General features: G+C 37.9%; 2 protein-coding genes across 9 annotated transcripts in view; one reads left to right on the plus strand and one right to left on the minus strand.

The window, feature by feature from the left end:
- The window catches only part of WDR20 (WD repeat domain 20), a 44895-nt gene extending 40674 nt beyond the window's left edge, over positions 1-4221 (plus strand). The window contains exon 5 of one of the 2 annotated variants that reach the window (XM_021541385.4): positions 4024-4162. Coding sequence is in view for 1 of the 2 variants with exons in the window: in XM_021541387.4 (XP_021397062.1) it covers positions 4024-4077 (54 nt within the window). In the remaining variant the exon portion in view is untranslated. Of the gene's footprint in view, positions 1-4023 lie in introns of both variants that reach the window. The other variant, XM_021541387.4, reaches the window with a different exon arrangement.
- A 520-nt stretch (positions 4222-4741) lies between these two features.
- Positions 4742-27382, minus strand: LOC116183680 (uncharacterized). Of its 7 annotated transcripts, XM_085580766.1 has the most exons (7): positions 27138-27316; positions 19102-19172; positions 12301-12400; positions 11684-11912; positions 6267-6789; positions 6086-6151; positions 4742-5614 (listed from the first exon to the last, which is right to left on the minus strand). In XM_085580766.1, exons 1-3 carry the CDS (start codon positions 27299-27301, stop codon positions 12339-12341), a joined length of 297 nt encoding a protein of 98 aa, XP_085436892.1. In that variant the 5' UTR covers positions 27302-27316; the 3' UTR covers positions 4742-5614; positions 6086-6151; positions 6267-6789; positions 11684-11912; positions 12301-12338. The 7 variants fall into 7 exon arrangements, 5 of the variants coding, with proteins under 5 accessions (XP_085436892.1, XP_085436891.1, XP_085436893.1 ...); XM_085580767.1 differs by lacking the exon at positions 4742-5614 and having other exon boundaries at positions 6005-6151; positions 6267-6409; XM_085580765.1 differs by having other exon boundaries at positions 5055-6789.
- Positions 27383-27907: the final 525 nt, after the last annotated feature.

Genomic DNA, 27907 nt, shown 5'->3' on the forward strand with positions numbered 1-27907 from the left:
TGGTTTCATTGCATTAATGAAGTGCACTATGAGACTTATTTTTTCACATTGGATTGTTTGTTATGTTGGACCCTTTATTTTTACTGCCTTTCAATTTCAAACCAGAAATTAGATGAGCAGAATTTGATGTCCAGCATGTTCTGAGTGCCAGCAGAGCTGTTTCCCTGAAGGAGACACACACTTTTTGTATCCTGCATGTCCAAACTTGCTGTTTATTATCTAGATTAGTGAAATTGTATGATTGCACCTCTGGCTCCAATTAAACCTCTTCTAATTTAGATTAAGAAAATATTAACTTAGTTGCTCTTGTTGACTTTTTCCCTATTTAATACTGTAATAGCTTCCTGATTTTTTTTTTTTAAATACAGCAATTGCATGCTGATCTTTCATAGTTTCTGTTGTGAAACCTTATGTTTCATGTCTTTTGAAAGAAGCCCCAGACTTTTGTCTGGATTGTATGTAGAATTTTTAAAAATATACCCACCCCTCTGTTCACAGTCCCATTAATGTGGAGGAGGGTTTGTGTTCGTGCTGCTGCAGTGAACTGACCCCAGCAAATGAGTGCCATGAACTTTGGGTGCAAGTGGCCTTCCTGATTCTATTTGTTATGGCTTTTCATTCCTACCCATGCCAGCGTATTTTTACCAGATGTGTAAAGTCCTGTGTGTTTCAGGAAGTCAAAGAATGCATGGATAAACAGGATAGCCCTAGCAGCTAGAGCTGAAGCAGTCTGTGTTCAATACTCACAGCACTGACTTAGGAAAAATGACCCCAGTCCTCTGAAAGCTGCATTGCTCAGCTGTGGAGTGTCCCATTAAGATGACAACAGCTACCTCTCAGAGGTTGGGATGAATATTGTTTTGCTGAATTCCTGTCTTGGATCTCATTACTATTCCATATCCCATGCCTGCTAGCCTCATATGCTGACAAAATACTACTGCTAATAAAACACTACATTTATTTACAAAACTTTGAACAGTGTCTTAATTTCTTCCTGCTGCTTGCTCAGTGGGATGTTTGTCCTTAAGCCTGAAGCTGCTGCACCACATGGCAGAGCTGCAGCTGTTGTGGCTCTGCTCTTCCATGTTTCCTGCCACAGCTGTTAAACGGGCTGACTTGGCTGTTACTTTCATAAATTGCTGCAGCTTTTGTTCCATCTTTTCCCACCTGATAGACTGGGTGGTTCCATCACAGAACTGGGCGGTTCCATCACTCATGTCTTTCTTTACAGGCAGGAGCTTTATATATTTTTTTCATTACCTTACCCATAGTATTCTTCCAAAGAATGTAACTACAACTGTTCCAATCCCACACCCTTTGTATCACAGATGAGACTTACTGTGAACTTTTGTATCAAAGCAGTAACTTTATTTGAACCCTCAGTTGCTTTTCTTAGGTTTTCCTCTGTCTCCTGTGTTACACTGAACACAACCTCACTAATAGCCTTGCTTGGAAGGCTCTGATACAAGGGCAAAATGCTGTAGAATTTTTGTTTTAATCGGGACCCACTGAGAATTTGCCACCCTCAGTGAAACTTATGTGCCTAAAAACCAAATTCATACTCTTGCTTTTCTTGTATGAACATTTAAGACGTCTTCTGCAATCAAGTACTTGGAAGAACTCAGCACTTTCTGGTCTTTCCCCTGGGAGTGAATTTCTGAACAGCATCGTAGCCTAGTCCAAGTTTTAAGGCAGTACTTGCATACATTTGTTCCATCTGCAGAAGCACAAGGAAATTGGCCTCGAGTTCATTTCCACTTTGGGGTTCCTCTAGCTTGCCTGCTCAGAGTTGCAGAATTAATTCAGAGCAAAGACTGAAATACAAGGAATTCCTAGTACTCACTGAAAGCCATCTGCACTGAGCTGCTGCTCTTCAAAGCAGGGAGCATTCACTGCCTATGAGGTGTAACCAGGACTGACTCCTTGTTCCTAATCTTGGAACTTGTATTCTAGAGTGGCTGGTAATTCACAGGGAATAAGGCACCACACTGAATTTCGTATGTGCTGCCAGTTTCTAGAGGAATCCTAGGAAAATAAATTCATTTTGTTTCCCAAGAATTGGTTGTGTTACAATATAAATCCAATGCTAGAATAAGGCTTATTTCTCCTGTATAGGGTGGTTAGGAGCCTGTTGAAAAAGACATTATGCCATCCCTAGAGCTTCCTGTGTGCTTATAAAGCACATATTTGCATATGAACAGTTTGGATTGCTGATTTAATTAAGACTGAAAATAATACCTTTGGACGTCTTTTTCCAGGGTACTTCAAAGTTGCTTAGTGGATGTAATCTTCTGACAAGAAAGACCTTCCAGTTGCTGCTGGATTTAATAGACTTGTGAAGAATGCTTCAGTAATGAACTAGTGAATTCTGATTCAACCTTGTCACTTTCCAACAAAACTCCCCTGGTAAAAATTTCAGAAGTGCTTCAGTGGCTTGTTTGCTCTAAAGTTCTGCCTTCTTTCCCCATCTATAGTCCGTAAGTGATAACTAGGGAACTTTTTGTTCTCATGAAATATGCAGGATCTTTGCACTTCCTGAATGTCAAGTGTGAAGAACAATCCACTTCAGTCTACCTCAACAGTCTTTGAATCAGATATGCCCTGCATAAACAAATACAAATAAAGGTATTCAGGTTCCTTCAGGTGAGGTCTATGGAAGGCACCAAGTTAAGTACCATATGCTTTGTTATTTATAAATGTCATATGCGCCACGTGCAAATACAGTCTGCATAAATCCTGCAAACTATCCAGGTTCATGTGTCTGAAATGATCAGATGATATTTTAAAAGGAAGGGCTTTGGTTTTAACAGAAATTTGATGACTTGAATCCAGTCTGGCCCTCTTTCCCCTCTTTCCACCTCTTCTGAGGTCAGGGTTTACTTCCATCATCATGACCTCTCAGTTCTTGGATCCAAGTTTGAAAGAGCTCCTGTAGATTCTGATGAAGTGACATAATTCTGTCTTCTGTCTGTATGCTAATTGCTGCCTGATCTTGTCTAGTTTGATGGATCTGAGTCCCAGGATCTTAATTTGGAGGTAAGAATGTAAGTTGGGAGCTGCTTAGAGGAGTTGCTGAAAGTGCATTTATCATACCTATAAGGTGAGGAGTTGCATGGGGATACTTGTTGGTGTGCTTCCAGCTGCCAGTGTGCTTCCATCTGCCAGCATGCTCCTTGGCCTGCTGGCACTCAGTACAACTATCTAATGACCTTGTAAGAAGGCTAAATTGTATTTTGACAATAAGCTTTTCCTAAATAAGCCTGATAATGTTACTTTTACATGAATTATTAAAAAGGGGCTACTATGCATAAATCTGAAATGGAGTCTGTCCATTGGTACCCATAGGTTTCATCCATAATGTGTGGTTGCTTTAATCCAGAGCAGCAGCCTCTGTGTAGTGAGGGGCACTGTGCAATTGTGGGGCTGTGTGTGAAATAAGTCTCTTGATTCGAATGGCAGGGTAGTTGGAAAAGCTGGTACCAAGTTTTCCTGAGTGTGAACTTAAATTGTAACAGGAAATCTCTACTGAACTCTTTTCAGTGTTTCGTTCTGTTTTAAAATTACCAAAACAAATATTTGGTTAGACAGTCTATTTTTCTATTCAAACCTTGTAATAATCAATCACATATAGGAGATGGAGCGTTTCCCTGTATCAGGTCAGGTGTCAAACATACTGATATTGAAATAGGTTTTTTTGACACCACCCCAGTAAAATGCTGATCACTTTTTTGGTGTGTGATTTTAAAAGTTTCACAATTCACTATGACTCCAAGTGCAAGGTAGATTAAAGCAAATGCTGGGATCAGATCCATTCCGTGTCATAAACGCACACATTTCTTCCTGTCTGAGAGCTCTTTGTGCACTGCTTGGCTGAGGTCGTGGTGGCGAGAAGGTGCTGATGTCTGAAGTAATACAAAAGTGTTGGTAAAAATCAACTGTACTCATTGTAGGTTCAGGTTAACAACTTTTTAAAATTCATGTCAGGTTCTCTTGCTGGATTAATGTAAACTGCTTTGTTTGCAGGGTTTATTGTCATCCCAAAACCAGGCCAATTCTCCAAGTGGAACTGTAGTATAGCCATCACACTACTGCTAGCAAATCTCTGAACGCAGGACAAGAAGTAATGACAGTGGAACCAGGAGCTGTTCTTCAGGCAAAGAGCATCACAAATTATAATGTTGCAGAGTGTAAACATGGAATTATGTGAATCACATAGTGACTTGCAAAGGACAAATGTAAGGAGTTCTCACTACAGCTGATCCTGCTAGGCTGCTCACCCAAGGAAGAGTTTGCATTGGAGAAAAAGCAAAAAGCTTCCTTTAGTACTGCAGGAAAAAGTAGTAACATTTTTGTTTTCTTTATACTTTTTGAGTCCAGTGTAATTTAATCTCTCTATAAATATATAAATAAAAGATATAAATATATATATATATATATATAGTGTAAAATAAGATATGTTTCTTAAATTCAAGTAAGTTCAATGGTTAAACTAGTACTTCACCATTGTTTATTTTGCACTGATTTTTTTAACCAGAGATGGCTAGAAGACAGCCTGGAATGCACTCATGGAAAATGAAAGTCATTACTTTCTGGCTTCAAAATGTTTTTCAGGAAGATGGATGCTGCAATCATAGATTTTTTTAAAACAAAATTGTTTTGCACTTAAATAGTTTAATGCTTATAGAGAATTACTTTAAAACTGGTGTCCAGACACCAGAGAAACTATGTTGTGGAGAAAAGATCCTTTGTATCTATTAAACATTTATTTTAATATTGTTGTTTCCAACTGCAATCAGCTCTGTATTATATGTATAAATAATGTAATTCAGTGATGGGGGATGGGAGTAATGGATCATTACACTAGAAATTCTCATTCATTTAAGAAAGTGATATTTCTAATTCAGAAAATACATATTAAACTATCTTGAATATGCATTTTTGTTTACTTTCTGTTCAAATCCAATCATTTTTGATGTAACCAATTATTTGCTGAATTAAATGTTTGGTACAGAAATACTATCTAAACTTTGTAGAACAAATTCCTTTCAAAAATATCTTACTTAGAACATTGCTTCATATTTAATAGAAATTAATTTCAATTAGAAAGTGAAATACAATTGTTTTGTTCTTGTGCTAAATGGTCTATCTCCAAACACATCCTGCAGTTCAAATACATCATACAGCAGCAGTTTCACAGACAGGCAACTTCATGGGGTAAGGATTTTGTTATCGTGTAGTCCCGTGCATTTGGAGTTGGGAAGATCCCACAGCAGTAGCTGTACACACTTCCTGACTTGTCAGTCAGAAACTGGGTTAACATACTGGAGTAGCATTTCTGAGACTCCTCTGTCTTACATCAGGCATCTCATTTATAATTCAATGGTCTTAAACTGATAAGCGTGATGGGGATATCCATGGATTTGCAGAGGTTGATGTTGCTTGTCTAAACACTTGTCATTTTTAATCAGTCAACACACCACTTAACTTGTTTTCAGTAGTTCTTGCAAAGACTAATCCTCTATGTCCAGCCCCATAATGACAGAAGATAGAAGTGTCCATCATATGCTTCCCTTTTTCTTAAGCAGCAACATTCCTCACTGGGATTTGTAGAATCCTGCAGGCAGAGTAGAACACAGGCTGCTTGCCCAGAACCATGAACTTGCCTCAGGGCATACACTGTATCTGTGGGCACAAGTTAATGCCCTTCCTGCTCTCCAACAATAAAGCTGGGTAGAATTTTTTTAATTACAAGTAAACTTAAGACATTTTCTGGCATGAGAAGTGATTTGTTTTCAGGAAATGAATGAACATTTGGGGAGAAGCAACTGCAGTAGCTTATAACTGAGTCTTATCCTTGCAATGCAGCCAGTGTGTAGAGAGCTGCCAGATCAGTGTATAAGCTGGGAATTAGTTCCCTACTTTATTCAAGATGTAGCTGTGCTTTACAATTCTTATCTATCTTCTAAAATAGGAGGAATGGGGAAAATACTGAAACTGAGCAGGATTATTTTTCAGAAGTTTTGTTTTATTAACATAGTGGGTTTAACTGTTAAAATACAGATAAACCTCATCACTGAAAACTTACGTAGTTATCTCCCCGTAGACGACTTCTATATAAGTGCTTCATAGGGTCTGAGTCAAAATAAAATAGCTGAAAAAATATGCAGTAACTTTAAAAGACTTTTTTCCTTCAGCTGGAAAAATACAAAACCAGTAGGGGAAGAATTGCAATATCCAACATCAGGGGAACAACAGCAGCTACTCACATCCATGTTGGCAGGGTATGTCCCTGCCACAAATTGTAGTCCAGCAGCACACAAGGAATGTGTGTGGGTTTTCTTTTTTCAGCCTCTTCTTTACTATTAGGGCAATCATCTAGAAGCTTAAATTGCCCATATCACACTCTGTTCTATATGGAAAAAAATTACTTTAGTAAGAAACAGGATACTAATAACTTACCTGGAAGGAACTTAAGAACTCTACTGTAGATACAACTTTTAATAAAATATTTTTCCTACTACATAAAAAAAAATAATTAAAAGTGAGTGGAACACAGATAATCTCAGTATGGAATTTTAACTGGAAGAATGAGGGTGGGAACCATGCTTGCCAGTTTGTAGTTTAAAGTTTGGGTGTATTTTAACTATAAAGCAGATAGGAAACACAAGTTTGCCTATTCATCCAACAGCCAGAGAAGTGTAAGTTGTCTCCAGAGGTTTAACAGCAAAGAACTTGTTAGGAAATCAATATCCTTGAAGTACTGCATGTGCCAAACTGAGTAAGATCCACCTGAAAGGGTAAAAAAAATGAAGAAAAATTCCAATGTGGCTCTTTGGTTCAGGTTTTCAATTTTACAGCAAAAATGAAACATGAAATTGCTATTCTCATTATAACAGTCTGACAGCCCCAGATACACAGAATGTGATAATACACAAGATGTTACCCTGGTAGCCCTTTCTTTCCAGGTTAAAACTTACAAAAATTCTGACTTCATCTTTTTCCTGGTGTATGAATAATCACCTACCTGATATATTAATTAGGGAAGCAAACAGTGGCAATAGCATCTTTGGAATCAGAAAAGTACCATGTGCAAGCACAGTTTGATGGAATTTTATGTTTTTTAGTTAAAATACTTAAACTTCAGCATCTGTGATTTGAGGCTGCCAAAAACTGATTATAAGAAGCAACAAACAAAATAAATATATCTCCATCAGGAATATAGTTTTGATAATCTGAGCTTTGACCTCCTGTATAGTGCTAGGTAAGGGAGATCTGAGTCAGAACAATCCATCAAATGTGGGTAGTAGGACTTGTCCTCTTTTTTATATAAGAAATTAACAACAGTGGAGCATAATATCCCTTGGATCCAGTTAGTTACCTATTTTTAAACCATCAACTTGAATGCCACTCATTATGCTGAACTCCAAATATATCAGACTAAGCAACTCACCGTCTTCCTCTCTGGAAAAAACACTGGATAAGCTCATGGCACCTGTTGCTCAGTGTTCCAAAGGTAAGAACTTGGAAGTTACTGTTGCATTGTGTTGCCTGCCTATAGACCTGAAGTCCTTAATTTCATTTTCTAAGTGCAGCATCATACCTTTCACATATATATCTGTAAAGAATCCCTATGGTAAGTCTTCAGACAAATACTGTACTGCCTTATTGTTGAATTTCTCTGTTCTATCAGTATGAGCTGCTAACATGAAAGCATACAGATGTGGGGAGATGATTCAGTGAAACAGAGCAGGAAACCTCAGCCAGTCACTGTGGTTACGTATCTTCACTGCACTTTGAGATACTGTGTTCAGGAGAACACTTTTTGCTTGGAGCTGGAGGAAAGCAGCATCCATGCAGTAGGAGTTTCAATAAAATGAAAAGGAGCAGTTAGCTGTACTGTTGTGTTCTGCTGTTTCCCTTTGTTACCGTGTTCTCACTCTACTGGTGTAAAGCACGTCTCCACTAAAACTCTGCTCACATATTTGTTCAGTTCTAGTAAAGAGAAATCTGCTCTTCCTTTGGCACGCCTCGTGCAAGTAGAAGCGGTAGAGGTTTCCCCGCAGAGCCTTGTTCAAGTGCTTTAGTCTTATGCTATACAAATTCTTGCCAAGGCTGGGATGTGTTTCCATTCTTGCTATTGAGATTCTGAAAGTTCGCTATGAAGAAATGACATAAAGTGAGCAATGGTACATGATGCAGGTGCATATTTAACTTGGATAGTCAAATTTGAATCAATATCAAATACTCCCACAGTCTGCACCACATTTACCCTGTGACTTTTTCACATTTTCAAGAATCTCCTTACAAATGTCACATTGATCCTCAGTATAGTATGTGATAATAATAGCATCTTCTAAACATGAAGACAAATGTAAGTTAGACAAGGGCTTTTAAGCAGTAGATGTCAAAAAGATTCATAAAGAACTTGAGTCTCATGAGCTTCTCCACACAGAAAAGCTACAGTGTGGAATTTGGGCATGCTCAAAGTTGTCCAAAGTTGACCTGAACAAGGATTAGGCTCTAATCCAGTCACAACAGAGCCCTACAAGTGTTGAGATGCCTCATCTTACAAAAACAATTGACCAATTAACAAACCACAGCAAAAAGCCTGCTTACTGGAAGAGCTCAAATGAGTGAGAAGAATAATTGTTTTCATAAATACACAGCCCTGTGGAGTCTCAGAAGGAGAGCTGTGAACATAACAGGCTTCATTTTTACTCTTACAGGATCTTTATGTTAACCTGTATTTTACTGCATTGTGTATCTTAATTGGTTAGAATAAATAGTTACTCTGGATCTAGATCATAAATGTCAAATTGATGCCTAAGGGCTGGCTAAGTGACTTGGATGTGATGTACTCCTCCCCACTGCCCCATTTTCCATGGTGTCTCCCTGCAGCAATACCTCTCACACTAAATGCCCTTTGCCTCCTGCTCATGGCTGGGCTTTTGAACAGCAGCACCAGAGCTCAATGTTTAGTTGTGGAAAAAAATGATCACTTCCCATGAAGTGTATAAGCAAGTAACTTTTGTTACTATTTAAACTAATTAAAACCTCCAAAAAAGTTATTTGCCAAACCTGTCTTGCATACACACTTGGTAGGCAGAAGATTTTTAACCCCCAGCCAAGTATGACTTGAACAGACTTTCATTTTCTAAATAACCAAATGTTCTCTAACACATCACCAAATGTAAGTATTATAAATTATTTAATGCAAGCTTTTCGATGTCAGGAATTTTAAAATCAATTGTATCAGTTTGAAATAAAGATTCTTTCCTAGTAAGATAAGGATGTTGCCTTTTAACTCTTTATTTAATAATAGGAAATATTCTGTTAAATTGTTGCTGGTGATCTGTGTGCCAGATTTCTGAAGCATGACCAGTTATGTGCTTTTACTGCTCTTTTAAGCAACTGGCTGCAATATCAGGCCCTGTTAAGACTTTTGATTAATTTTAAGATCCATGGCTTGAAGCAAACTATGACTAAGTCTTACTTACTTTTCAATCAGCTAAAAAGTTGGTTTAGCTTTGAATTAGATTATGGTTACATAAAAATAGTCAGCAGTTAGGGAAACTGCATTAAAATCAAGTATCTCTTATGATTGAACAATTTGCACATTCTCAGTAAAACCTGAGGTGGAAGTTACTGAATAGGAGGTGAATAATTTCCAGAGCTAACTGAAAAAAACCCAAACCCTTAAATCTAAAAAAAAAAAAATACAGCAGTTAGCTGTCATTTGTAATACAGTTTGAAAACTTAAATTCTGTAGATAACATTCCATTCCTAATACTTGAGCTCAAAGAATCCTTTCATGTTATTTTTAACCAACCTCCTCCTCCACCAGGTTCTAAAAGGAACAAGTACTTAGGAAGTTCAATGCAGAACACTCTCTGTGCTCTGCCAGAACAATGCTTTAATTAAATATTGACCCCCTTCAGGAACATAATATCAAAATGGTAGGAAACCAGCCCTCAAACCTTGTGGAGTTTTCCTGCAAATTGTCAGAGCAAGACAAAATCAGGCACTACTGTTCTTGTTAGATCTCCAGCAACAGAAGCATGACTGGGTCTCTCTCACTGCATAGCCAGGCTTTTCCTCACTCCTATTCCTTGTATAGCAGGCAAATGGAAATGTTTCAGGGACGACTGAAGTGCCTTCTGTTTCTCAGACTGTTGAAGACACAACAGAAGTTTCAAATGTGCTTCAGTGGGCAAGTGAGAGTCTACACCTCAATATTTGATGCAGTATATCTGGAACACAGGGGTTCCACCACCTTCCTTAGGTTTCCAGAAAACTGAATGCAATGTAGGAGTAGGAAAGCAAATCAATTTGGCTACTCCAGAAAAATGTAATTTTGGTAATTCTTGCAGCAGAGACCCATGCTGTTGATTTGTTTTTTTTTTTCCTAGACTTTCCTGAGAGAATGCTTTTAAAATAAACAAACAAGATCTGATTTCTTTCTGACAACATCTTAAGGAATACAGTTAGAAGAGAAACCCCAAATAATCAGAAATTAAAAAACCCTCATCCAATTACAACTTCACCTCATTCCTTTTTAAAAATTACTTGCCTTACTTGATGTTTCTTGAAATCTTGTCTAAAGCAACTTAGAAAACCTACACTGATGAATCCCAGAACTAAATTCATGGAACGAGTTGCTTCTCCTGTAGAAGGAGAGTTCATGCTTTCAAAGCTGAATGTATGGCATAAAATAATTTATAATCGTTCTTTGCTAGTTTGTGGAGGTTTTTGAGGGTTTTTTTGAGAAAAACATGTTTGAAAGTTTTCCATGTGGTACTAACTTCCACCTCACCTTGTTGATACAGCAAGTGAATACATAGAGTATTTTTCACATAGCTGATATATAAACAAAGTTTTAATTTGCCAGATTTTTAATCAGATTTTAATTATTTCTTATTTCATGTCAAATATGCATTTAGAATTCTCCCTATTTTGTCTATATACATGATAATTAAGGTATTTTAAAAAAATATTTTTATTTGCTCAAAATGCACACTGAAGCCCTGAAAAGGCAAAAGCATAATTCCTGTCTCTGCCACACTTCATCTGGAAAACTTTTTAACTCAAAGCAGACATCAAAAACAGGATGATGATATTTAAAAATAAAGGTGGAGCTGACCCTTTAAGTAACAGCAACTCTAACAAGAGTCTACTGAAGGGATTATAAGGTATCAGAGCTTCTAAATTCTAACTCGTGTATGTCAGGGATTTGGGGGGAGGGGGAACTGCATCAGACCAAATAAAGATCTGTGTTTAGGCAGACAGAATAAACCCAAGTAATCAGCTTAAGTAAAACATTTGTTTCTAGCTAACAAGCTCAGTGCTACAAATTACTTTCTCTAAATGGGCTGACAGCTCTGCCACTTAAATACTACCTGTCATGGACTTGCCTTTGAAATTTGCCACAAATACTGAGGTATTTGTCCGAACATATTTCCTACTACTCTTAATTTTTTGTGCATGGTTAAAGCTCATGTATTGGCTGTATTAAAAAGGTGGGGGCAAAAAGAATAGAGACAAGCATCAGTAGTGTTTTAGGTAAGGTTTGGACTCAATGCAAAGAATTCCATTGACTGAATTATGTTCATGGTTGACAGGACAAGGACTAGCACTGGAAACTAATTTCAGACCACTTGAAACATGGACACAACGCACCCCTCACCTTTTGACTTTAGTCTTCAAAACTGAAGTGATTTGAAGTCACTTGCCAGAGTTCTTGAAAATAAAGGTGCTGTAAGGTTTGATGGGCAGCAGTTCTCTCACTGGGGTCATATTTTATCATCGCACACAGGAAATAGAAACCTTTAATTTGTGCACAAGAGAAGACTTTCCTTTTCCTTTCTTTAAAGGGAGGATTCAAAACTCAAAATTCTTGACCTGTGTTAAGCAAGCTGAGAAAAACATTTAATCATGCATATTCAGAGAAGATTACAATTTACTGAAAGAATCCACCTCATTTAGGTAATCATTTATTAGGGAAAAGTAAGTAGTACTTGAAAAAAAACTTTTTCTTTCATAAAAGTTTGCGTCACTGGCCTTAAAGATACTATGGAAATAAAAGGCCAAATAAGATCAAGATAGGCTCAGATTTCCTCTGATCTGCCTGTAAGGTTCATGAATGGGTGACTGTCTCTGGGTAGGGAGAGAAGACACTGCTCTTGTGTCAGCAGAGATTTAGGTTTTTGTGGTAGTTCCCTGAGCAGAAATTGCACACAGCTGTACAGCTCTATTGTGGATATTGAAAAAGTGAGATTAGTAACTATGGGAGTGCATACTTACTGCTTGAAATTTTGGAGTTTTGTTACCAGGAGTGCCTATCACTTAATGGATTTTTGAGATGTGGTCCAGCTCATTATATCCAAGAAAAAGAGGCTGGAAACTGCAAGGTAAGAGATGGTATTAGCACTAGAGAAGACACAGTTGAGCTGTCATTTTTGATTAAAAAAACCCCTTTTTTGTGAGGAAGATAACATGTTAGAATTATTCATTTGTGGACAGTTTAATACATATCAGCAACTGGAGGATAACATGAGCAGCAGAGGAACACAGCTGCTGCTTTGCACTGAAGGAGTAATTTGGGTTATTAAACAGAAATCTGTAGCTGCCCTCTCCTGCTGGTTTGGGGAAAAATATGTAAAGAGATCATTCCTTGTGGTAAAGGGCAATGGATCTGGAATTGTGTTTGCTTCTAGTAAAGTGGCAGATCCTAGAAGACAGCGTATTCTCCTCATTTTAAGACAGCAGAATCAAGCAGCCCCTCTTGCTGTGTACGCACATAGAAATGTATTTATAACACTCCACTCCTAACACTCAGGTTCTTTGCAAGCAGGAACAGTGGAAAGATGGTAATTTGAACTGCATTCCTGACCTTGATCTTCAGTTAATATAAAACTTGCACAGAGTCCTTGAAAACATTGTTATCATATTAGAGCAATCTGACTTTAGTTGGGTCCAGTAACATTTACTTCCTGCACTTGTTGCTTTTTTCCTTGGGCTTATAATTTAAGTAACACTTCAGTAGCACCACATGACTCTTGAAAGCAAAACACTCAGTCCCTTTGTAGACATGAGAAACTTCTTTTTAACTGTTTGCAAATTCAATCAAACAGCTGGCTGCACACTGCTCTGGGTGTCTTCATAAAGCTTAAAGGAAGGAGAAAAAAGATCTGATTCACATTGTGCAGCTGCATCAAGACACGCAGCTGGGACTAGCTTCTGTGTGAACTAGAAAATGTGCTGTTGTCAAATGTAAAACTGTAACAAATTCAAGAACAACTGTGCAAGCCACTGAAAAGTGTGATCCAGGAATCATGATTTATAGGGAACAGAAAGCGAAACAAGATTTGAAAGATCAGCATGGCTGAATAGAAGACTAAAAGTTCTTACACAATGTGCTATAAAGCAGAAAGGCTTATGCAACCATTCAACAGCAACAACTGCAGGAGGCACTGAAAAAGAAACAAACCTGTCCATAACTACCTTTAGTTTGACAAGATTGTATCTCTTTTAATTCATTAATTTCCAATAAACATCCCTCCTTTCTCTCTGAACACACCTGTAAATCTCTGAAAATGTTCAGTGGTTGCAAAAAGTGAAATATTTTACATTAAACTGAAATGTCTTTAAGGTTTGGGTTTTTCCCCTAAAAAAACTTACGTTTGCAGCATGTAATTTCCTTACAAAGCTACAAAGCCCAGCTGATTCAAGCTGAAATGAAAAAACGAGACATTCTTAAAGCTTTTGGTCCCAATTTACTTTGCAAGAGTACTGCCACATTTGGGATTTTTCTTTTAACAGTTTTCTGGCTGGAGAAGTAGAAATGTTTCTACAAGTTAGCAGGCAAAGCATAATGGTTGTCATTTAATGTGATGGTGATGGCAGCAGCTGCACTTGCCATGTGGAGGAGGAAAGAAGCAAAGCAAATGTTATCAGTCCTGGTTGCATATCAGAGACAGCAGTGTGGGAGGAGAATAAAGAACTGCTGCTGTTGCTAGGGCACAAAGATATTGGAGAAATACTCATGGTGGGTATTTTTCCTTTTTTCTTGAAGACCAGTGACAAATTTTTTGAGTTATAGTTTCATCATCACAAAAAATCTTAAAAGACTTTGTTTTTCCTGAACTCTTCCTTCATTAGAACCTGATTTCAAAATATATCAGCACACAAGATCTTAAGAGCACAGGGGTTTTACACTACACTGTAAATCAATTTTGTAAATCAGAGGAAGTGGATTTTCTAATCTCCTCTGTTTTTGCAGAAAGTACTACTAAGTCCAAAAAAAGTGGGAAACACTTTACCATTAAGTGTATTAACAAGACTGAGGATAGTTTGTGATGCTCATGAGAGGAAATGAGCTATACTCTACACAGAGATCAAACAGAGAAAATACTTTTTTACTAAATACGAAGCCATTGGGGAAAAATGTTCCAAAATGTTTCTTTGTAAATCACTGTGTTCTGAACTGCTTTATTACTAACCTGCCACAGGGTGAAGAGAATGCCAGACCAGATGGGATTACTGCCTCATGAACTCTGCAGCCTAAGCACAGAAGCTTCTACAAATCCATGGAAACGAAGATCATAGTACTCAAACCACATGCTCCTAATCTGAGTTATTTACCTTTGATTATCTTGATTAATGATAAGCAAAACCCTCCACTGAACACAGTACCTTGTGATTTCATAGAAAACACAGCCAGGACTCCACGTGCCAATTTTGTAACTATAGAGCCCATTTGTTAGCAAACATTCAGGTACTCAGTACCAGCACGGGGAGGTACTGTGTGCCTGCTGAGAATACATACTCCTACAAGGTCCAAAATCTCTTAACTTCAGGGTGTTCTGCTGCAAAAATAAAGCATTTCCACAAATTGCAAACATTAAAATATTCAAGCAATGACTGTAAAATAGTAATTGTAGAAGAAATCACAGATTACTTTAAGAAGAAACTTTGCAAAATCCAGGGGTAGAATCACAGCAGTAAAGCTGCATTAAAATACTAAGTAGGTCCAGGCTTGAAGATATCTGTGTCCATAGTATGTAATGCAAATACTGTTCTGTACATCAAAAAGGAAGATCTAAGAGCATAGGGACTATCTCAGAAGGAAAGGCTGATAAATAGGACTTCTAATTAATATTAGCGTTCTTCTCTTTAGCAGTGATAAAACAGGTGGCTTTGGCTTCTCCTGTACACTTCAATGACTCAAAAATTTATCTTTAGAAAATAAAATTTCATAAACTGAATTTAGAAATGCTTGCTTTTCAAACATTAGCAAAATAATTTTATGAAACTGTCAAGAGAGATGATTACAATTAGATCTTCTGAATGCCACCATCTTCTGCTCTCTTTTGTCCGTGTAACTTCCACTAAATGTAGGCATTGAATATAGAAAGAAAGAGCTGCAAAATGGAACCCTATTTCCTGTGCCTAGATTAACAAAGAAACGAAAAATACGTATTAATAGAGGATAAAGAACAGGTTTTTAGCTTGGAGGGAACACATACAGGGTGTAATGCATCTCAGTCATTTCAGGTTTTAGCCAGTAACAAAATTGTTCATTCCACTAGACTAGGAATAGAGTAACTGTCTACATATCTCTTAAAAAACTGTCCTTTTATTAATGAATAAATATTACCTTCTCAGGGTAAAGAGAAAAATACTTACACACTTCACTTTTAGTTAAATATCCTCACATAAAATTAATTACCTTTATTATTATGTTTTCTTGTTGCTCTGAAATATCCCATTTCTGTACTAATACAAACACAGCAGAGAGAAGAATTCAGTAAAAAGATATCAGTGCTTCCAGTTATTTGTTTAAATAAAAAACAACTTAAAGAAACCAGCACTTTTTTCAAACTTATCAACATAACAGTAAAAAATTAAATTTTGCCATCATGGTGAGACAACAGCTGCAGATATGGGAATGGGGAATGGGCAAGTCCAAGGAGAGGCCAGGCTTTCTGCTTCTGCTCTCACCAGGGCTACCAGAGGATTGCAAGGGTCATCCCCTCCCAGGAGGGCTTCCTGCAGCAGGGATAGAACTCCTTCGGGGTGCTGGCAGCAGCTTTGGCTGCCTGCTGCCTCCCAGGGCTCTGCTGCAGGCAAAGATTTATCTGGGCCATGGCCTTTTCTCTCCCTGCAGCAGTCAGAAGCTGCCCCAGACAATTCTGTTTCTGCCTAGAGAAGACCCTGAAATAAATGGATGCTACATTTGCTGTAAGGCTGTTTTTGAACCAGGTCTTTTACCTATGTACACAATCTACAGATTTGCATATCTGGTACATGTTGTTCCTGATTGTTTTTTTTTCAGGCAATGGCTTTCTCCTTCCTAGAATAGAACTTCAAGTTGTGTGAGTCCTTTTTAGTGAAGAACAAATAGAATACAAATATTGTAGTCTTCAGCTTCCAGAGGTGCATGGATATCAACTTTTTCAATTATACTACTTCTGTCATTTATAGCTAGCTTTGTAATTCATTTTCCACTCAACTTCTGACATAATTTATATTTCAATATGCACCAGAATAGCTCAAGTAATAATTGTCAATTCAATACTCTGTACGATGCCTTAGTTTTTACTGCATGTATTACTTGCAGTATTTCTATTTCAGTATTTCTATTTCCCCAAGTTCTAGCAGAACTGCAGTATTTCACTTATAAATATCTCATTTCCTCTCTACACAAAGTAATTGTCCTTTAGTTTGAAGATTTGTATCAATCACCTCCAGTTACCACAATGGTTAAAAGACTGTGATACACATCTGAATTGCAAATTCAAGGCCAACCTATGTTGTTTAGCTTGCTGTTGCTGTTAGGCAATAATTACAGTTATAAAATTTATCTATTTTTCAGAGCCATTCAGTAACTGCTCAGCTTTTTTCTTTTATAGGCTCCAAAGGCCTTTTAATCTTGCTGTAATGCCTTTATGTAATGCTGCAAGGCCATCAACGGAGGCAGAAATGATCACATTTTTGAAAAACAAAGCAGGTACTGATCTGCGTGATGACAGCAGTATGAGTAATTGGCTGGGAGGAGGAGGGAGATTGTCAGGACAGTAACTCATTGAGGCCAGAGCCCCAGAGCCAGCAGGACTTGTGTTCCCAACTGATTACAGTGCTCCTCCAGGCAGCCACATAATCCCCTGAGCAGGATTAGATCACAAAGCACTTGGAACAGAGCACCATTTACATCGGGAATTGTAGTAGTGCCCCCATAGAGATAAATGGTGCTTTCAACATCAGGACTTTTGTCATTTATAGTGGAAAAGATATTATAAAATGCAGCTATTCAAATCAATTTAGATTATGATTTGTATTTAAGGAATTGGGCCTTCGTAAAAAGAAGTCATGCTCAATTGCTTTTTCATTACATGTCACTAGAAAAATCTGGAGCAGATGCTCTTCTACTTCCAGATTTATCACTGGAGAAACCTTATTGGTGCAGTGAATCCTAAGGCAGTGGCACTTGAGGCTTCTATCATTCCTCTTGAGAGATCCTCCACAACTCTCTCTCTGCCACTTTTTTCATTGCTTTAAATTACCAAACTGCTGTTGATTAAATAAAGGGCAAGACTGTTTTTCAGTTATTAAATGCTTCTGCTATAAATTAACAGTAAGACAATTATGATTTTGTGTAAAGACAAGCTTGATTGAAGTAACATGGATCTCTTGTTCTTTAAGGAAAAAACACAAAACTATCACTTTTCCACATTAGTAGCATTACAGTGAACTGTCCTCCTAATTACAGAAGTGTCTCCATACTTCTTGTCAAATTAAAAATTCATTTTCAGTCCACTTCAGTTCACTTTTCTATTATATTCTATGATTTGACAAGCTCCACCCCATGTGTCACCACCTTATACAACATTAAAAATAAGGCACTGTATCATTGTAAACACAGTCCACACTCAAAATTCAGACCATAAAGAAGAATCAGCAATTTATAGAAGTTCTGGTAAACCCAGATGAATGTTCAGATAATCCCTAACTGCAGCATTTCAGATTACTATTGAACACAGATTTCATTTTGAACTGATTCACCATGTTATAGAAAAGGAGGTTACTACAACTAAGTGGTGTGAAAACAATAATCATCTTCTGGAAAACTTTGAAAGAACTTTTACTATTTTTAAATAGTAAAAAAAAAATCAGAACATACTGAAATTATGATTTTCATTTCCATCCGAATGCCATGCTAAATATAGCAAACCCAAAATGTCTTATTAAAACTAGTACACACAAATATCTTCTTCAGCAATCAGCAAATAACTCAATTTTAATCTCACATTCTTATCTAGGTCAGAAACAGAGTTACTCCTTTTGTTAGAGATCTGAATAGTCAGTGTCACCAATGTCATGTTCAGGAGTCTTTACTGTATTACACTGAATGACACTTGCATGTTCAGTTATTTAAATTGAACTCCCAATTGTTAAGACATTACAAATTCTTAATTATTCATTTCAAAAAATCCTTTTTTACTAATGAATTGTAAGCCCTTTCATTTGCTGTATCCAATTCCTTTACTGTTGATGTAAGAACTGGTTTTAAATCAGCTTTTGTTCTAATTTTTTTGGAGGAACTCTTCCTTAAGCTTTATGGTCTCTGACCTGCTTTGACAAACAGCTCCAGAATTTTTAAATATAGAAGGTATGAGGGAACAATGTTATTTTATAAAGAAAACTTACTGAAAGGCTTTTTTACAAGGTATAAAAACTGTAATTCTTTATTCGTTGATTCAATAGTTTTGAAACAAATGGGAATAATTTTCTTAATACCTCACAGTAGCCTTGACCTAACAAAGATTCTGTTTAAATTTTATTGTTTTGTAACAGAAAGCAATTATTTTGTGTTTTTCAGTCAAGGTTGTTTGACTGTAGAATAGATGACTATGGACTGCATGTAGCCATGGCTTAAACAATTGGGTATAATCCCTTGCAAAAAATAAAGGGTAAAGGAGTACAGCACAAGATTGTCTATGAGTTCTATAATCTGTCACAGTGAACAACCAAGTGAAAAACAATTAACTTCACTTTGTGATCTACACAAGGAGAGTTTATGTTTCTTAAGCATATGCTACATACCTTTTATCAGCTCATAAATAGTCATGGTCATAAATTCAGATACCAGTGAAAGGGAGCCAGGGTTTTCATCACTGCATAAACAAATAAGAGAGTTTAAGCTAGAAATAAAACTTGCATATTGATTTGTACACAGTGTAGAAAAAAAGTATGTAGTTGAATCAGTATTAAAATGGACATGTTCATTTTTAATTGATACTGTCTCACAGAAGTTTTTAAACTTACCTCTGAGGTATCATAGTTTTAGTTTATGCTATCCAAAGCACCCACTGCAGAGGTCAGCTCATTTATTCCAGGAAGCTTTTTGAAGGCATGCTTTCTGGGCACATCACACTGTTCAGTATCAAGAAATTTCCAGTAAATTAACTGATACAAGTTTAGAATAAAAGAGAGGGAAGCCATTACACTATATGTGAAAATTCTTTCTACTTAGAACTCCAGCAGTGTTCTGTTGCATGGCAATGAGTATCTGGCTGGAATCACTATTTTGCTGACAACAGCAATTTAAAGTACAATCATGATGTAATACATCTGACACTTTATTTTCCATTTCACTGCCCTGCAGAGGCAGACATGTTTAGGTCTTCAGTTTTTCTTGTAAGATAATTGCATTACAGTCCATCTCCCCTGCAATGTTGTATTAAGCCAGCCAGTAAAAGGTTGAGGGTACAATCTGCAGTTCAGCTTGCAGGAGCTCAGCAAGCTGGCTGGCCAGCTGGGTTACACTTAGTTAACAGCACAGCAGCTGAGGCTGAGAGTTCCAGAAAGCCAAGCTGCTGACACGATTAGTGCCTTCCCATGTATTTGTAGAAAACGGGCCTGGCAATAACAGTGTAGTACTTGTACAGCCTTGAACAGAGAAATAAGACAGCCTGAAGGGCAAGAAAAAATATTTCAGAGCAGTCAACAAGTTTTGTGTCAAGTATTTGAATAATGAAGGATATGTCTGCTGTTGCACAGTGATTAAATGTACCATGCAGTAATGGAGTAAATGCTGTCATAAAACGTGATCACTCTGGGAGACAGAACATGTCCCCAGAAGACACTGAAGTGCTTAATGAGGCAAGGAACCCAACTTTATCACTGACACCTCTTTCCAAAAGCATCGCTCAGCTGCTGCCTAATTCTGAGATCTAAACTTCAACTGCTTGCACAGGGGTGTCTGTAAAGTTGCCTGTGAAATGATACTGCCAAATAGTTTGCTTTGATCCCTAGTTCAAACTGATAAGTCAAGCCAAGATCCTTAAGTACCAGAGGCTATTTCAGCAGATCAGCTCTGAGTGTGCCTAACCAGAGTACTGAGCCATGGTGTAAAGTTAAAACACTACCTGGATATGGGACATGGGTTGAAATCACCAGCAAATCTTACATGTGATGAAATGAAATTTAACTATGTTTAACATATATTTAGTTTTTCACTTTAATACTGATGTTGAAATATTTTGGTCTGTTGGAAAAGAGCCACAGATAACAAGAGCTACATCAGACTTTCTTAACAAAGACAGATATGTAGACTTCAGATTTTGAGAAATGTGTTTCAAACGCAAAAAGCTGGTTAAGAATTTACAGGTTGTCTCTAGACCCAAAAGTTACTGGACGCGGACGTTGTTCAAATGCAGGAATAAAGAAGAAAGAAATCAATGCATCATGCATACAAAACAACTTTATGTAAACATAAAGATAGCAGGATGTGGAGTCAGCCTCCTTAGTGCTTGCATTTATCTCAGATTATTCAACTGTTCTATAATAAAGTTGAATTAAACAGACAATAGGATGACTGACTTGCAGCCAGGGACTAGATTACAGTTGACTTCTTCCCCTGCCATGAGGGTGTCAGAACTTTAGTCTGTCACTGAACTTTCAAATGCAGTTTGTTTGCTTCCTGTTTCTTTATTGAGCAGATCAGTAATTAATAAATGGCTTTATTCCTTCTTGCAGCTTGGAGTAGCTGGGCTTACCCCAAGAAGAAAAGTAGTAATGTGTTGTGCCCCAGACACCAGTTACCATGCCAAGGAGCTCCCAGCAGGAATTTTGTGTTGCATAAGAGTATGGGTGATACTGTTTACTCTGTGCTGCTGTAGCATGCATTCCAAACATTGCTCAGTGGGATGCATTGCCAAATTTTATGTTTAAAATTAAGTTTTGATGGAAACCTCTTACATGAAAAACAGACACTATTCAATTATTGTGTATATTATTTCATTGCCCTCCTAGGCTTTAATAAACAAAAAACCCATGCTACAGAAACTCTGGGGAGGAAGCAGGAAACAAAGAGCTTTGCACACTATTGAATGGATCAGGGCAGGACATACGTCTTTTCCCCATCAGATGTACAGCTAAACACCAAAACAATATTTTCCACTTTGAAATGAGGAGAAATACCTTTTTTGGGCAGGTTCTGTTTAAAATAAAGTTATTATCTGTTGTTAAAAGAGTTCACGCCATCAAAAGAATTTGTCAGTCAATTTATCAAAGGGCTAAAGGCCTAAAAGATGTTTTAGAAGAAAAGATGACAGGAGTCTGCAATGCCTTACCACTGAGTGGTATACATCTGCCCCTGGATACAGTTAAGCAGATAGTTTACATACTGTTTTAATCATAAAGTGGACATTCTGTCAATTGTAGGTAGTACATAAATGGACCAAGAGATTTCTAACAATATAACAGAGAATCAAAAGCCACATTACTTGAAGGTATTTTTCTTTTTTTAACTGATATTCGTGAAGCTCTGAGTTACATTTTGAAACCTCACCTAAGAGCAAAATGTCCCATTTCACTTTGTGTATACAAATGAGTCATTCCCAGTGATTTCGTTAGGAACTCGATATATTTAACTGAGAATATAAAATCAGTAACACAAGAGGCACTGGTTGGCACTTATATACTTGGAGAACAATGTCAAGTCTATGTCTACTTACACACAGCCCTCTCCTCTATTTTCCAAACTGATAAAAATCACCTGTTTTGTGACCATATAACATCTGGATGTAAATACAAATGCAAATATGAAGGAGAACTACTGCTATACATTGACTAAGGATAAATGCACTGGTTCTGACCTGCATTACAACAGTACTTAAAGAGGCTGAAAAAAGTATTACCCAAGAAGAGCACTGACACATTTCCTCCAATTATTATTTACAGATAAAAGAAAAGCAGCACAAGTATATTCAGTGCATTTGGCAAGGCAGAAATCAACGATTTATTCCTCATTCATAGTTTCACCCTTGACCCAGAGGCCAGGCCCCATTTAATACAGTGGGTGACATCAGTTAAGGTACTCGGGAAATAACCCCCCCAGTGCCAGACAGGAAGGCAGAGTTCCCTTTCTGTACCACATGCAAACCTTTTTAATTCATGTGTACTTAAAAAGCTTCACTTAGTCTTAATTTTGTGTTCCCTCACTGAAATTAAACAGTTTTCTGTAGAATTTCCATGATTAATTATGCATACCTTTCAAACTGTTGCTTCATGTTTTTACTTACACAGTACTTTCCTTCCCTAAGCCTCACTTTCTCCAGAACATCAGAAAATATTCTCTCCTTATCTTAGCAGCTGGTATTTTAAAAATAGAAATACACTGTTTCAGTATGTTTGAATTTATTATGAAGACTCTGTATCAATCCTTACTTTACTTGTTAAATGCTGACTAATGGAAAACTTTCAAATAAAAGAGATATTTTGTTAACATGTAAGCTGAGAGAAAATAAAATGAAAAACAGCAAATGAAGTTTTGCTGCCCAGATTACAGAAATATACATTCCAGAAAGTAGAAGACAGTAATTCTTAGACAATAAACTACCATTTCCTTGCTCAGAGACATGATGCCTCTCCACACAGCCCTTCCTACCTTTTTTATGCTGCGGCATATTAGCAACTCATATTTGAATTTATTCTTTGCTTCTTTCACAAAAAAACAAAAAAAACCCAAAACCAAAAACAAAACCTCCCTTTATTTACAATGTACTGAAAACAAAATTATCTTGGAAAGCACGTGTATTATGAAATCATTGTTCCAACATGGGGTTATTTGTTGGGGTTTTTTGTGGAGGTACTGTTTGTTTTTTTTTAACATATTTTTGGTTTTTTTAAACATATTTTATTTTAAGCAAAGCAGTTTCTGATTTTAAAGCTTTATTACCATATTAAATTCAGATATGAGATTTGCACTGGGCCAAAAGTAATGTTTGGCTTTGATAATTAAATGCTTCAAATACAAGGATGTGAAAAATCAGTCAATTCTAATTCTGCAGAATTTTAAGGGATGAAGCGGATATGGGCTATCAAAAAAAGTTCTATTTATATTAATTTTCAGGTCTTCTAATTTCCATCAGAATTGACTTTTTTCTTTTCTCCTTTATTCTCCTTCAGCTTTGTGATTAACTGTTCCTTACCAATCCCAGTGCCTAGTTCCCTTCACCCACCTCATCCTCCTATTTCCTTTTATTTTTAGCCCCTACAGATTCTATCCTGGATAATTTTTTCAGTAATTTCACCTGAGCACAATCCAATTCTGGTGAGCTTTATGCTGCTGTTGCTTTTGACATGGGTCTTATTATTCAACAAAGATGCAAACCCAGTCATTTTGATGGAGGCAGGGCAGAAAACCTCTTTTATCATATTCAGCCCTTTATGGGTGTCAGAATAACTGTGAGTCTCAAGCTTTGTGATAGCAGCAAATTCAGTGTGGCTGCCTGTTATTAGTTACTGTGACAACAGCACCTGGCAGGGACTTGGCTGTGACAATCAGCACTTTGTGAGGCACCTTCCCTGTCTGGTGTGAGGACTCCTTCTAAGGTCAGTTCTCAAGCAGTTTCTGTCCTACTGCCTTGTTTTGGAAGATAAGAGAATTTACTAGCAGAGATGAGGGCTATTTGTGTCCAAGCAGATTTCCAGATATGTTTAATTTACAAGTATAAACACAGCCTTAGAGTGGAGAAAGCCTGCCAAGAAATTTTGCAGAGGGAAAAGTTACTTAGGCAGGGACATTCTAATGCTGTCTTCCAACTAACAATAGATTTGTGTTGTCTTATTCTCTTTTCATCTCCCCAGGTTTCATACTTGCTTCTGTTAAAAAAAAAAACCCAAACAACAAAAAGGTGTTTTCTTTCCTTGTGAGCCAAATCCTCGTATTTTAATTTGTAGAAACCTTCCCCTTGAAAACCCTCTTTCTTCAATATAGTAGCAGCACTTACATGAGAATTGTCAGGTGCTCTTCTCATTTTTATAATTTGCTGCTTCTGTTTTCTGATCATTATCAATCATGCTGCATCATAAAGTAACTAATTAGGCCATAAAAATTTGAAAAATTTGAAATAGTGTAATTTAAAATAAACCACACCATCTCATACACTCAATGTAGACAATTTACATAGAGAGCTGTTTTAAAAGCACAAGCAGAATTTGAAAATCATTGTGGGTAAAGGAGGCAATATCTAACAGATTCCAGCACGGGGAGGAGACCACAGGCCAGTTCCATTGTTTTGGCTGTAATTTGGTAAGTGGGCAGTTTGTGCTACAGGTGACCCTCAGCCTCCATTTATTGAGACTAAGGAAATAACATCTTGTCAGGAAACGTCACCATATTCTCTATCCCCACCTTAAGTTTTAATTTCCTATCTAAATTGCTGAATAGAAGATAGAGATTGTAAATTCAGACTACTTAAACACTACTCTTGCAGAATTCAGTGTACATGGATTTTTTTGATAGCAGCTGATACTCTCCAACCAGTCACAAACACACTGGCAATATTATGTTCTTATAATGTCAGAGCCAGCCCTGGGGCCAAAATATACACAAGACAGTCACAAAAAAAAAAAGTTAGCTGTTTCCTGATTTACTCTTGTATTCTAATAAATTACCATCCTGTAATTTTTTGTTTCTTAAATGCAAGTAATTGATTCTCTGGCATTAAAAAAAATATTTCAAAGTCATATGATCTGTAAATGAGATCTTAATATCTATGGCATACCAGCCACAGTGTTTATGAACCTAAGAACTTGGGCAGAGAAATGCAGGGAAAGCATTATTGTACAAATTTACTGAAAATATCTTCAGGTATTTAAAGAAATCAGATAGTATATGTTTATACTATTTGATTATGTTTATATATTTTCTTCTAGAAATATATTTTACACATACAAGAGAAGTCCAGATGACAGTAGAGAGCTCAAAACAACTTGAGTTTAGATTTTAAATTGCAGAATTCTAATACTGTACGAAGACTTAATCCTTTACACGTTTTAGAACATTCTTAGAGCACTGAAGATCTTTTCCAGGTAAGCCTGTAAAACTTGTTATTGTAAATCTTTCCCAACAAAGAGCTCTGTAGACAAAATAAATACCCCACACATAACCAACCACTGAGGCTTTAAGCTGGCACTTATGAGATCCACTCAGTGAAAAGAATGAAGCAAAGGTCTGAATAATTTCAACTGACTGCATAAAAGGTGGAAACAGGAATGAAAACTGCATTATTTGAAATGTCTCTTTGATGAATAAAGTCAATGCATAAACTCTGAACAAAATAGGTCATTAAAATAAGAGGGGTTTTCAACTAGGGACAAAATGATAATGAACACATGACAAGTTATTTAATCAGCAGCTGAAAGAAAATCAGACATTGTAAGAACAGCAGCATAGAAATTTATATAGAATAAGAAAAAATAGAATTTAGACTTCAGGTGTACTAACAAACTTTAATTTTGCATTCACAAGGCAAGATTTCTGGAGATTCTTAAAAATCCACTTCAGCACCATCCTAATCATGATGTGATCACATCCTGAGAGTGACAAGGCAACAAAAAGAACCCTCCAGAACAAAAGACTTCAACCACACGCTGAACAAAAAAAGCCAAATCAGAGCAACTTCAAGCTATGAAAATTTGTACAGCTACAAACCAAACCTTACTACCAGTCAGATTATCTGAACTTGTTGTAGTCCAAGAGGCATACTGAAAGAAAAGGTTAAAAATTTTATGATCATTGTAAAACTGAAAGCTTCAAGGAGAAATTAAAGGAAGTGTTCCAAATACATTTGCATAGAACACTGAATAAAAGAGACCTGATCACTGGGTAAAGTTCTTTCATGCATCTGTAACAAGAGATGTGAACTAACTTCTCCCTTCCCTCCCCTCTGTTTCGACACGCACAGACATTCAAGCTTAGACTCGTCAGTAGGAAGGGAAATAAATGTTGGGAAGAATAAGTTGTAGCAATATGAACTCATCCAACACCCCAAAAAGTGGCCATGAATTATTCAATAGAATAAGAGTTTAATGTGCAAGAGGCTTGAGAACCCAGAAAATAAGGAACAATTTCAACATAAATTATGAGCAAGTGACGGAACTCAAAGACAACACCCAACCATTGTAACTAGAGAGCGTGGAAAATTAATAATCATTTAGAATTAAAAAATCCAATACAAAATGACACAAAAGACAGCACTACAGTAATTAAAAGAGGGTATTATAAAAATCTAAAGCACTTTGTTACAAATATGCCAAGATACTGAGGAAGAAAAAGGTATGATGTTTAAGTGATGAAAAGCTATTATGCTTATTGATACACGTGGGAAGCGAAAAATAAGCAAAGAAATGAAGGAAGCAGCAAGAAGCTGAGCTTCAAGGCCATGGTACGTAATTATTGCACTCAAAGACGCGCCAGATGTGCAGGGTGTGAGACGACATGATGTGAAGGATGCTAAGCAATGGAAGGCAAGGCGAGCCGAAGCAGGAAAACTCAGCAGCTCCTGCGAAAGCACTCGCAAAGACCTGCAGGCGGGTGATGCCCCGCAGGAGCCGAGAGAAAGACCCATTCGCTCCCTGTCGCGGAGGAGCGGGACGCAGCGACCAGCGCTGGCATGCGAGACGCAGGAGCGGCCGCGGGCCGCAGGGACGGCGTGCCCAGGGCTGCAAAGCACCTGCAGCCCCCTCAGCGCGGGTACTCCCTAACACCCCGGCCCCCGTGACCGTCAGCTTCCCTGGAGGCTGCGGGCCCGCACCACCCCTCAGAAAGGGCCGGAGGCCTTCCCTCACACCCTCTTACTGTGCCTCCCGCGCCGTCCCGCAGGTGCCGGGCTGGCGGGCGAGCGGCCGGGCCCGAGCCGGCGCCGCCGCCCTCAGGCCGCCATGTTGCGTTCCAGTCGCCCCGGCAACCGCGCACGCGCCGGCCCCGCTGCGCACGGCACGGCCGGGGGCGCATGCGCAGTGCGCGCGGCGTGCCGGCGCCCCGCCCTGCCCTCCAGGTGCGAGCCCAGGTGCGGGAGAGTTGTGCGTATCGCGCTCCCGGATAATCTTTTTTTTTTTTTAAGGAAAGACAATCCTAAGGTGAATAGGCTGTCTGGACGAGAGTCACCAGGACTGAAGTCAGGAGGATGGAGCAGTAACTGGGGGAAGCGTAATTTTGGCAGTGCGAGGTCGCAACCCATTGGGCACCTATCCAGAAGGGACCGCAGACTCAACCAGAAAAAAAGAACTGCTCCTGGGGACTAATTAGCATGAAAAGCGAGATGCTACTACCAAATAGTTGTTTGAATACTAATTAACAGAAAACGGACGTCATTGGTAGCAGAGGAATGCTGATGCCTTTGTTTGTTAAAAGGTATAGCAAGTGTAAAGTTTTGATGATCACTGTGGAAGACTTTTGTGGGATACCACCCAGCTCCCTGCTTTGCGCAAAATAGAATAAAACCCGAAATACCTCGCCTCGAGGTGTCAATTGGCGTCCCGACTCCCCGGGGGTGGCGGGGGTGAGCCGCCCGCGGGTCAGGGGTTAAGGAGGGGAGCCCTTGGGACAGGAGATGTGCTC

Source organism: Lonchura striata, chromosome 5, assembly GCF_050655825.1.
Source record: "Lonchura striata isolate lonStrDom1 chromosome 5, ASM5065582v1, whole genome shotgun sequence".
Lineage (NCBI taxonomy): Eukaryota > Metazoa > Chordata > Aves > Passeriformes > Estrildidae > Lonchura > Lonchura striata.

Coding starts and splice junctions, on each gene's coding strand:
- LOC116183680 (XM_085580766.1), bottom strand. CDS start 27,301: ATGCGCCCCCGGCCGTGCCGTGCGCAGCGGGGCCGGCGCGTGCGCGGT. Junction 19,173..27,137: donor GCGGGAGGCACAGTAAGAGG/GTGTGAGGGAAG, acceptor TTGTTTATGCAG/TGATGAAAACCCTGGCTCCC. Junction 12,401..19,101: donor TATTTATGAGCTGATAAAAG/GTATGTAGCATA, acceptor CTTACCTTGCAG/TTTCCAGCCTCTTTTTCTTG.